Genomic DNA, 12,607 nt, shown 5'->3' with positions numbered 1-12,607 from the left:
TGGAAGGAGGCCCTTCTCTGGCCAGAAAGCCCCTTCCCTCCCACTACCTCAGCCTTCCAGTGAACCTCTGTCCTTTGTTTGCACAGGTCACTCAGGCTTTCATTCAAGTCTTTCCAATGCCCTTGAGCCCTTTCCATGGTCAAAGCTTTACAGTTTCTGCCTCAGAGAAGAAAGAAGCCCAACAGTGGGACTGACCCATGTCCTGTACCCACCCCTGATCTCACTTAGCTCCTTTCTGATGGTAACTGGAAGCTCTATTGGACATCTGTGATTTCCTCCCCTGAAGCCAGCCTTCCCCTAACTGTGCGTTTCACATGTCCCTTCCTCCATGAGGCCGCTGGCCCACCTCCTCTTGGAAGTCTGGACAGACTCTAGGTATGCCAGGGACTTTTCTCGTGGAGCTCAGGAATGACAAACCCTGGTAAACACACAGTCACGCACCCATCCTGTGCTCAGGACAGACCTCACCCAGTTTAGGACACTGGGTTTCTTCAGACAGCACTGCAGACCTCCAATACTAGTCTGTCCAGAACAGCAAGTGAGAGGAAATGCATCTGTATTGTCACAGCTAAGTCAGCCACCTTACTGGTACAGAAAAGAATAAGCAGGCCCAGAGAGGGAAGGGTCCCACCCGGGGCCCCCAGTGAGTCCCTCCTGGGGTGACAGGGGCCTCAGTGAGGAATTCTACACCCTGGTCACAGTGCCCCTGGCAGGGATGACAAGCCCAAAGAGGGATGACACAGAGCATCTGAGAGTAGATCCATGTGCTGGCAGAGCAGACAGAGGCCCGGCTGGTCCGCTCATGTCCTCCCTGGCCAGACCTTATCCTAACTTTCCCGAAACTGCTTTCGGAGCCCACTGCTCTGGGCCCCAGAGGATGGGAGAGGAGATCGGGGAAGGGCTTCTCCTGCCCTCCAGGAGCTGGGCCAGCCCTAATCCTCGTCCTTGGACCAAGAGCAGCCCCCTCTCTGTTCCTCTGCTTAGGACATGCTTCTCCTCCCTCTCTCCATGTTGCTCCTGCTCACACAGTCCCAGAGTTCCCTGGGCGAAGAAATGGATGTCTATTCTGAGAAAACACTCACCGATCCCTGCACCCTGGTTGTGTGTGCCCCACCAGCGGATAGCCTTCGTGGTCATGATGGACGAGATGAGAGAGAAGGCCCCCGGGGGGAGAAGGGGGATCAAGGTAGAGCTGGGACCATGGGCCTGTCCCTGTGGGAAGGGGTGGGCACTGGGATTGTAACCAAGCCAGAAACTGGGTCTTCTGCTAGGGAAGCCTTATAGATGATCTTCTTCCTAAATGGGTGGGTTTCACCCAGATTTTGAGCCCACCTAAAACACGGCTTTACTGCTTCGCTAAGACTGACTGCCCTGAGCCTCCAGCTTCATCACCAGCTGTCCTGATTCCTCCCCTAGAATCTTCTGACTCCCACCAACCCAAAATACACAAAGAATAAATGACTGGTATTTGTAGTCATCTGCTCTAGAACTTAATTACTGTCCATTTGGATTAAAGGGTTCCTCTCCAAGTTAAAGATTTTTAATATTTAATTGAATTCTACTCCATGATGAGTGAGAAAGGATGAGGAAGTGTGGCCCCAAACTCAAGCCTGAATGAAAGGATTTTCCCTTAATACATTACAGAGGGAAAGAAAGGAAGCTTATATTTCTTTGTCCAGCCCTGTGCTTAGGAGTTCTCTTGAGTAGTTTAGTTAATCCCACCAAAAGTCTAACAAGTGACACATGGATAGGGAAGACAAGTGTGACACAAAGATGCTAAGTGAAACCCAACCTGGAAGGTGAAAAGGACATGAGTTTCTTTTTCAGGCACAGCTGTGTTTGTCTACTAGCTCTGTTTCAACAACAGAGTCCCCTAGGGAAAAGTCACTCAGTGTTTCTGAGCCTCAATTTGCTCATCTTTGGATGGGACTAATATGACCACACAGTGACAAATAGTTGAGCCAAGCCTTCCCCCCGCCCCCCCCTCACCCTTTTTTTTCTCTTTGGTGAGGCTTTAGGATAATGTTGCATCCTCTTGCTGTAATAAGCAATCAGCAATCAGGTGGATTCTCCTGAGGTTTCCCAAGATACTGCTTATTAAGGGAAGTGTCTGAGAAACACTGCCCCACAGGAGAAGATCTGGGTGTTACTGGCAAGAAGTGAGAGTTCAGTGAACCAGCAACAAGGACAAGGGCATCACCATGGCACTGAACCTGGGCTGTGGGGGGAATCAGCTGAGATCTTTGAACTTTCTCTAGTTTGTATTTTGGTTGGGGAAGAAGGAAATGAGTAACATTTGCAGGATCCTTCTTGCTGGTTCCTACACACCCCAGTCTTTGTAAGTATCTGACTGTCCTTTACAGACAGAAAGTAGCTTCCAGCATGAAAGAACTGGGCCTTAATAAGGCTGCCTAGAGGTAAACTCAATAGTGGGGTGGTGTTCAAGGATTACAATAAACTGTGGAAAATTCTGAAAGAGATGGGAATATCAGACCACCTGACCTGCCTCTTGAGAAAACTATATGCAGGTCAGGAAGCAACAGTTAGAACTGAACATGGAACAATAGATTGGTTCCAAATAGGGAAAGGAGTACATCAGGGCTGTATATTGTCACCCTGCTTATTTAACTTCTATGCAGAGTACATCATGAGAAACGCTGGGCTGGAAGAAGCACAAGCTGGAATCAGGATTGCTGGGAGAAATATCAATAACCTTAGATATGCAGATGACACCACCCTTACGGCAGAAAGTGAAGAGGAGCTAAAAGCCTCTTGATGAAAGTGAAAGTGGAGAGTGAAAAAGTTGGCTTAAAGCTCAACATTCAGAAAATGAAGATCATGGCCTCCGGTCCCATCACTTCATGGAAATAGATGGGGAAGCAGTGGAAACAGTGTTAGACTTTATTTTTTTGGGCTCCAAAACCACTGCAGATGGTGACTGCAGCCATGAAATTAAAAGACGCTTACTCCTTGGAGGAAAAGTTATGACCAACCTAGATAGTATATTCAAAAGCAGAGACATTACTTTTCCAACTAAGATCCGTCTAGTCAAGGCTATGGTTTTCCTGTGGTCATGTATGGATGTGAGAGTTGGACTGTGAAGAAAGCTGAGCACCCAAGAATTGATGCTTTTGAACTGTGGTGTTGGAGAAGACTCCTGAGAGTCCCTTCGACTGCAAGGAGATCCAACCACTCCATTATGAAGGAGATCAGCCCTAGGATTTCTTTGGAGGGAATGATGCTGAAGCTGAAACTCCAATACTTTGGCCACCTCATGCGAAGAGTTGATTCATTGGAAAAGACTCTGATGCTGGGAGGGATTGGGGGCAGGAAGAGAAGGGGACGACAGAGGATGAGATGGCTGGATGGCATCACTGACTCAATGAACGCGAGTTTGAATGAGCTCCGGGAGTTGGTGATGGACAGGGAGGCCTGGCGTGCTGCGATTTATGGGGTTGCAAAGAGTTGGACATGACTGAGCGACTGAACTGAACTGAACTGATTCAAGGTACTAGCATTCTCTACCTCCCAGAGGGTCCTGAATTGAATCCCAGGGCAAGGGAGGGGTAGGGACTTTCCCTACAGTGGCCTTCAGCTGCATGATGTACCTGTTCTCTTTCTTGTGCATTCCAAGCCTGGTCTTGGGTTGGTGCTTGGAGAGAGAACAGTGCACAGTCAGGCCAAGACCGGGCTCCACACTGGCTCCCCAGATCCAGGCACTGTCATTCTTCAACGGTGACAGGTCTGAGAATTTCCTGGAGATCCGAGCATCTTCAGATCCTGACCAGCAGTGCTGGGTGGGGCCACAGTCTGCACTGGGGACAACCTCCCCCACAGATTCTTACATACAGGTTCCCAAGAACCTGATGTAAAGGACAAGATGGGCCTGAGAGGAGAGACCCTTGAGCAGAGGTGGGGGGTGGTGCTGGGTCACTTGGTGATGCCCCAGACATGTCGTGCAGGGCCAATAACACCTGGACCCTGCTTGGGGGGCTGTATTTCCAGGGACAATTCCTTCTTTCCTCAGTGCCTCTGAGATTCCTGCCCAGAAGGATTCAGTGAGAGAGTCCATCCAGGGGGGCGATTCTCCCCTGGGAGTGAAACCTCACAGGCCACAGCATCCCCACCACCCAGTCTGCTGATCTCTCTGAGCTCATTTCCTTCCCCCCTCCCACACTCCCTGGACTCTGACCACACTGGCTCCTTGTTGGTCCCTGAGCACGCACATCCCCCTGCCTCCCCAGGGCCCTGTCCTTGCTCTGTCCATGCACATCCCCATGGCTCACTCCTCACCCCCTTCACAGCTTCACTCATTGACTCCCTCTCTGGCCATCCTATTTAGAAGACACGCCCGCCAATTCTCTAGGCTTTAATTTACCTCTGTAGCACTTATTCTGATCTGATTATCATATGTTAAACATTTTCCTTTTGGTTAAGTATTTCTACATAGTTGAGTTTAAGCTCCATGAGGAAGGGGTTTTGTTTTATCAGTTTTTTTTTTTTTTCACTAGCAATCCCAGCATTTAGGACAGCACCTTGTATGTAGTAGAATCTCAGTGAATGCTTGTAGAATAAATGAATGGAAACGGCCAAGAGATAAGGCATTGAAGTACACTTGTTTTGTATTTCAGTCACTAGGTCCCTGTCTGACTCTTTGTAACCCCATGGACTGCAGCATGCCAGGATTCCCTGTTCTACATTATTTCCCGGAGTTTGCTCAAACTCATGTCCCTTGAGGTGGTGATGCCATCAAACCATCCCCTTCTCTGTCATCACCTTCTCCTCCTGCCTTCGATTTGCATGGGGTTATTTCAGGGAAGACTGGAGCTTCTCGGGGGACAACATCTTTAGGAGGAGGCTAAAGATCTTGTAGCCTCATCTTTTATGCACTCCCACTCCCAAGGAGATTCAGTGTCACTAACCAGGCTGGTCTTTTTTCCCAGGGCCTCCAGGTATGCCTGGTCCAGCTGGAAGAGAGGGCCCCTCAGGGAGGCAGGGGAGCATGGGACCTCCAGGCACACCAGGCCCCAAAGGAGAACCTGGGCCTGAAGGTAGGAGGGTGATATGTGACGGGTGAGGGAGGGATATAGGAGGGGTGACGTTGGCAGCCCTGGTGGGGACCAGGGTATGTGCACAGTGCCTGGAAAGCCTGGGACCTCCCTGCCTAATAGGCCTGGCCTGGGCCTCTCCCCCCACATGCCCACACGGACTGGATATCCTAGAGGAGACCAAGTGGTCAGGAGCAGTCTCCCGGGTCACTCTCTCACTGGACCTGTTGGTGACAAGCTGCACTGCTGAGGAAATGGTACCTGCTGAGCACACTTTGTTCCTTCTTCAGGAGGAGTGGGTGCCCCAGGCATGCAGGGCTCCCCAGACCCCACAGGTCTCAAAGGAGAGAGAGGTGCCCCTGGTGAACCCGGAGCCCCTGGAAGTGCTGGGGCAGCAGGCGAGCAATGGACGTGGGGCTGGGCTCATGTTCTCCTGTGCCCACCCCACCACCCTCAAGGTCAGAGCTGGCATTCCAGGGAGAGAGCCAGCGTTGGGCTCTGGGAACTGTCTCCAGGGAGAGGGTGGTATGAGCAGCAGGGACTGTGTATTGAGGGAAGGCTGGTTGTTGGGTTAAGGGACAGTCAGTGTGCAGATAGGATGCAAGCAGAGGATCCAGGCACTGAGGGATATTTGTAAAGGTGGAGGGTGTATGGCTGGGGGATAGGAAGTCCATGTTTGGGGGTGGGGAGTGGGTATGAAAATGCTGAAATATATCTTCAGCACTCATCCATTTCTACTTCTCTGATCCCAGGACCTGCTGGGGCCATCAGTCCACAGGGGCCTTCAGGAGCCAGGGGCCCCCCAGGACTGAAGAGAGACAGAGGTACTCCTGGAGAAAAAGGAGCAAAGGGGGAGACTTCAGTCCCAGGTAAGAAAGTTCTGGGGGCACTAGTGGATGCAGAGGGGCCAGCAGGCCCTCTTCAGTCCAGCACCTCCTCTCATGCCTCCCATGTCCTTATCCAATCCCCAGGATGCATCACACTTCCCTGAGCCCTGGGCTCTGAGTGACCCCAGGCTGGATCTGTGTTTACTTGGCCTCACTCTCCTGCAGAAGTTGCTACTCTGAGGCAGCGGATGACAAACTTAGAGGGAGTAATACAACGCCTCCGGAATACAGTGTCTCAGTACAGGAAAGGTGAGCTCCTGGACCCGACCCTGAGCTGCCACCAAAGGCGGACCTCAGACTGAGGCTGGGCTGGGCTTGGAGTTCTCTGGGCTTGGGTCTAAATTGGACTTGCTGGGACCGTGACTGGGACTGGACCTAGACCTAGGGCAGGAGCGGGGCTAAGGACAGGGCTGGGACAGAGCTGCCCCCCACGAGCTCCAGGAGCTCAAGTAGACGCACTAGACAAGGAGGAGGATGCGGTCCATGCCACCAGTTCAGCAGAACTTCACTCCAGCCTACTCTGGGAGGATTCCTATGACAGACAAGGGGTCACCCAACCCGCGATGCATTTCTTCCCTCTGTGGGGCCAGGTGTGCAAGTGCACAGAGAAGCAGCTGCACAGCTCAGAGCAGCAGAGAATCCAGGACTGATCCTGAGAGCGGGGGTGGGATGCTGCCTGTTGGTTCAAGGCTGCTGGGGACCTGACCTTGGTGTGTGGCCACCAAGAATCTCACCCTAAAGATGTTCTGAGTCTGGCAGGGGCAAGCTGCCTCCAGTGTCTGGCCAGTGCTGCACTCTCCCTGCATCTGCTTAGGTATTTAAAGCAGAGATTCTTCCCTAAGCCGGATCCTAATCAGGCCGAGTCCTCCTGGAGCACACACCTGAGTGCCCTGTGCCCTTGGGACTCTCCACCAACGGCACCTTCTCCTTCTCTGCTTTCTCTGAAGTCAGCTTTGAATCCACATTATTCATCAAACCTCAGGGATTGAAAAAAGAGAAGGTGCAGAGTGTATGGAGGCCTGATCTGGTGAGATATAGGGTTGGCTCCTATGGACTCAAGCCAACTAAGTACTGAAGTAGTGGGATGAGCATTTCCAGCAGTTCATGTCTTCCTCCTTGCACAAGCATATCTGCACACCTATTTACTCCCTCATATGGAGACTGATACAAACAAAGGAGAACTTGGGCATATGCGCTGGCCACACCTGTGTACCTAATCACCACTCAGGCCACACCATCTACATACATGAACACACAGGCACACATATGCACACCTATCACCCAGATGAATGGGATGTAACCAATCATGGCACACGAGCTTGCACTGACCTTGTCCAGGGCTGTCTGGGTGCCACCCTGACTCCGTGGAAAATCTGGTCTCCGACTGCTTTTTGAAGCTACTCAGAGGAAAATAGCAGTGGGTCAGGATGCTGCCTGGGTTCTGAACCAGTCCAGTGAGCCCTCTCAGGAGCCCTGAAGATTTCCATGAATGATCCTGGTAGTCAGAGTGGTGTGGATGGGATGGCACAAAAAAAGATACTTAACACGCCACATAGGGGATGCTGTTATATAGTGTACCTCTACCTTAGAAATTAGAAATTAGACTCTGCAAAGGGAAGTGACCTTCCCTTGACCTGGGCTGACATTGCCAGTGTGGGGCGGAACATATGGCCTTCTGAGGCCCAGACAGGGCTCTCTCCAAAGCTGATCCCACCCTGCCCCAACTGCCACATACAGCTCTCAGATCCCCTGCCCAGTGGTCCAGGGAGGCTGACTGGCTGTAGCATCACCTGCGAGCATACAGAAGCCAACACTGGATTGCCCCCGGTGCAGAGGTGAGCAGTTGGCTGCTCGCAGAGGCACCCCTGTCCTCCCCTTTCTCATCACCCCTTCACACAGCACAGAACCGCTCAGACAGCTCCACACGCCCAGTCGTCAGCAAGCGTGAGAGTGAGCTGCCTGTTTGGTGTTTTCCACACTCTCAGGAACTGCCCTGGGCTGCATGGTGTCATTTCCCTGCCAAAGCCCTTCCTGTTTACACAGTAATTAAAATCCTGGATTCTGGTGAACATCACGGGGAGGAACAGAACGTGCACGTGGGAGCTTTAGCGTCACATCCAACAGGGTCTGATCCTTGTCTACACCTGACAGCTGGGCGACTTTGGGCCTCTTACATAAGCACCCGAGTTCTGGGGTCCTCATCTGTACCTGGAGACCACGGCACCACTCACAGGGCACATCATGGGTCCAGGGCTCCTCTGAACCAAATGCTTCACTTTCTTCCCATCTGGTGCCCTGGTACCCAGATGGGAGGCTGGGGATTCTGGTTGGAACACAAGGTCTAGGTGCTGCCACATCCCCAGCCTGACTCTCCTCTTCCCCTAGCGGTGCTCTTCCCTGATGGCCTGGCTGTTGGAGAGAAGATCTTCAAGACGTCAGGTGCTGTAAAATCATATTCGGGTGCCCGGCAGGTCTGCAGAGAGGCTGAGGGACAGCTGCCCTCCCCACGGTCTGCAGCCGAGAATGAGGCCGTGACACAGCTGATCAGAGCCAGGAACAAGCATGCTTACCTGAGCATGAATGACATCTCCAGAGAGGGCAGGTTCACCTACCCCACGGGGCAGTCACTGGTCTATTCCAACTGCGCCCCGGGGAGCCCGACAATAGGGCCAAAGACAAAGGCCCAGAGAACTGTCTTGAGATCTATTCTAATGGCAACTGGAATGACATAGAATGCACGGAGGAGCGCCTCGTGATCTGTGAGTTCTGAGCCCCCGGGGAGGAAGGGGGCAATGCGAGGGTTGTGTGCTGCCGACATCCCAATAAAAAGGTGACCCTCTGCTGCTCACAGCTTCCCCACTGAGCCACGGAATGAGGCCACAAGGCAGGCCACTTATGGAACTCCTTCCTCAGAATAAAGTTCTGAACTGTCTTCACATTGGAAGTCTTGACACAGAAAAGGGGGGACAGCCTACTTTTCCAGGGGCAAGGGCTAAAAGGAGGTCTCCAAGTCTCCCCTGTTAAAAAATTCAGTGCCCCTACCTCACCAAAATAGATGTCTAGCCCTCCATATCCACCAACAATCGGCCGCATATGACCCCACTGGTCACTGCCTCCTCCTTCCCTTTCCTCTCCTGGACATCCACAGAGGGGAGCAGGTGCCTCAGGTCTGGCTCCTTTCTCTCCTTGCATTCACTCTAGGCTTGGGCTCATTCTCTCCCATGGTTTCAAATTCCTTCTATTGATGCCTCCCCCAGGTAGAGCCCTGTTTGGACCTCTTTCCAAACCCCAGACTCCTCTCACCAAGGCAACCTTGGAGGTCACAGTGGAGGGAAGCACCAGCTTCTCTGGCCAGATTGAGTGGCCTTAAACCCAGTAGTCTCTCCTCACCCTTGACCTTGACTGCCCAGGATCTCTTTCTTCCCACGACAATGTGACTGTGGATGGCTCATCAGAAAATGTACCGTGCACAATTCTAATCCCTTCTGACATTTCAGGCAGAGTGGGTGTCCAACCATGTTCAGATTCTTCCCCCAACCTCTTCCTGCCTTGAAATACAAGGGATGTTCATCTTCACTCTGCCTCAGGGATAACCTAGTCAAAACCTTCTCTGTGTCTGGAAACCAAGACACAGAGAGGAAGGGAATCTACACTTAGTAAGTTAGGAGATGGTGTGCCTCTGGACCAGACCCATGGTGTTTGTCAAGTCGAGTAAAATTCAAGCTTTATTCTCACCTAGATATCCAAGGACAAAGCTAGTGGCAAAAGCTGAGCTCTGCTAAAGCACAGATATAAGGTGCCCACTCCTGAGTTCAACAAAGACTTCCCTGTCTACACATGCTCAGGAAGGCTCCTTGGGGGTGGACAAGAGAGGGGCCCCACCCCATAATAAGTGTGGACATGCACCCATAAGCCCCTGAGAAGGGATGTATCTTAGAAAACAGTTTCACACGTACCTGGGGGAGGGTCCATGGACCAGTCAGTTGTGAAGAAATTAACATGATAATTATCCAAAGTTAAGCAAAGACCCTGAAGGACCGTCCCGTATAAGTTAATTTATGTCACATCTTTACTGCTCTCCCCCTCATCCGGGACTCCCACACTCCACCATGGGTGTGTGTCTCTGCTTAGCTCTGGCTTACCGCACTCCTCCTCATTAGAGAGGATGCTCATACCCTTTCTTTCTGGAGGCGTATTTCTGCCTTGCTTCTGTCTTAAATAAACAACCTGTTTCTCTGTGTGCCATGCCATACATTGTGCTGTGTTTTTAATAGTAAACTTTTTACCTATTTACAGTTTTTGCCTCCTTGAAACATTCTTGCTTTCAAATGGGGGAAAGAGCCAGAGTCACTTTGCTTCTAGCCTTTAGTCCCTGGTGGTGTGTTGGCTAGGATTCCTGGGGTTTCATCCAGGGTACCCAGGTTCCATCCATGGGCAGGGAACTAAGATATCCCTTCAAGAGCGCTCACTGCTCTCCCTCCAAGATCAGGAGGACTGGTGCTGCAACTCAGTCATGAAAAAGGCCATCTGACCCCAGAACTTACACTTTCGGCTTGTAAATTTTTAGATCAATGGGCCTGTATACTTAGTTGATTATACTGACAATGTACTGCAAAGAAACATTTAAAACGACATCTGTAGTGCAGAAATTGGAATGAGGCCTGAATGAAACACAAGCTCATGGAAGAGGGTGGTGAATACCCCTCGACCAGAGAGGAAACCAGCCACTCTTTCCTTTGATTCCAGGAATCAGAGGGACTGCCCTCTCTGGCCTTTTCTGAATAGGACCCCCAAGCCCCACCCCTCTTCCCAACACCATCAAGATACTGAAATAAGCATTTCTAAGATAATGAAATATCTGAAAAAATAAAGGAAATTAACCCATTTTATTTTATTTTTAAAATTTTTATTTATTTATTTTTTATTTATTTATTTTTATTTTACTTTACAATACTGTATTGGTTTTGACATACATCAGCATGAATCCACCACGGGTGTACACGTGTTCCCCATCCTGAAACCCTCTCCCACCTCCCTACCCATACCATCTCTCTGGGTCATTCCAGTGCACCAGCCCCGAGCATCCTGTATCCTGCATCGAACCTAGACTGGCGATTCGTTTCGTACATGATGTTATACATGTTTCAATGTCATTCTCCCAAATCATCCCACCCTCTCCCTCTCCCACAGAGTCCAAAAGGCTGTTCTATACATCTGTGTCTCTTTTGCTGTCTCGCATACAGGGTTATCGTTACCATCTTTCTAAATTCCATATATATATATATATATATATATATATATATATATATATATATTAGTATACTGTATTGGTGTTTTTCTTTCTGGCTTCACTCTGTATAATTGGCTCCAGTTTCATCCACCACATTAGAACTGATTCAAATGCATTCTTTTTAATGGCTGAGTAATACTCCATTGTGTATATGTACCACTGCTTTCTTATCTATTCATCTGCTGATGGACATCTAGGTTGCTTCCATGTCTTGGCTATTATAAACAGTGCTGTGATGAACATTGGGGAACATGTGTCTCTTTCGATTCTGGTTTCCTCGGTGTGTATGCCTGGCAGTGGGATTGCTGGGGCATAAGGCAGTTCTATTACCAGTTTTTTAAGGAATCTCTACACTGTTCTCCATAGTGGCTGTACTAGTTTGCATTCCCACCAACAGTGTAAGAGAGTTCCCTTTTCTCTACACCCTCTCCAGCATTTATTCCTTGTAGACTTTTGGATAGCAGCCATTCTGACTGGCATGAAATGGTACCTCATTGTGGTTTTGATTTGTATTTCTCTGATAATGAATGAAGTTGAGTATCTTTTCATGTGTTTGTTAGACATCTGTATGTCTTCTTTGGAGAAATGTCTATTTAGTTCTTTGGCCCAGTTTTTGATTGGGTCGTTTATTTTTCTGGAATTGAGCTGTAGGAGTTGCTTGTATATTTTTGAGATTAGTTGTTTGTCAGTTGCTTCATTTGCTATTGTTTTCTCCCATTCTGAAGGCTGTCTTTTCACCTTGCTTATAGTTTCCTTTGTTGTGCAGAAGCTTTTATTTTTTATTTATTTATTTATTTAAATTTTAAAATCTTTAATTCTTACATGCATTCCCAAACATGAACCCCCCCTCCCACCTCCCTCCCCACAACATCTCTCTGGGTCATCCCCATGCACCAGCTCCAAGCATGCTGTATCCTGCATCAGACATAGACTGGTGATTCAATTCTTACATGATAGTATACATGTTAGAATGTCATTCTCCCAAATCATCCCATCCTCTCCCTCTCCCTCTGAGTCCAAAAGTCCATTATACACATCGGTGTCTCTTTCCCTGTCTTGCATACAGGGTCGTCATTGCCATCTTCCTAAATTCCATATATATGTGTTAGTATACTGTATTGGTGTTTTTCTTTCTGGCTTACTTCACTCTGTATAATCGGCTCCAGTTTTATCCATTTCATCAGAACTGATTCAAATGAATTCTTTTTAACGGCTGAGTAATACTCCATTGTGTATATGTACCACAGCTTTCTTATCCATTCATCTGCTGATGGACATCTAGGTTGTTTCCATGTCCTAGTTATTATAAACAGCGCTGCGATGAACATTGGGGTACATGTGTCTCTTTCAATTCTGGTTTCCTCGGTGTGTATGCCCAGAAG

General features: G+C 49.5%; 1 protein-coding gene across 1 annotated transcript; it reads left to right on the top strand.

The window, feature by feature from the left end:
• Positions 252-10,790, top strand: LOC102174628 (collectin-43). The gene is given in 7 exon segments (XM_018042473.1): positions 252-1,186; positions 4,944-5,051; positions 5,339-5,410; positions 5,801-5,917; positions 6,101-6,184; positions 8,321-8,575; positions 8,578-10,790. Coding segments are annotated over 7 exon segments (963 nt in total). The 5' UTR covers positions 252-987; the 3' UTR covers positions 8,706-10,790.

The sequence above is a fragment of the Capra hircus genome, chromosome 28, assembly GCF_001704415.2.
Source record: "Capra hircus breed San Clemente chromosome 28, ASM170441v1, whole genome shotgun sequence".
Taxonomy (NCBI): Eukaryota; Metazoa; Chordata; class Mammalia; order Artiodactyla; family Bovidae; genus Capra; species Capra hircus.
Note: the sequence above shows the minus strand (reverse complement) of the source record. Positions and strands in the feature narration are given on the sequence as shown.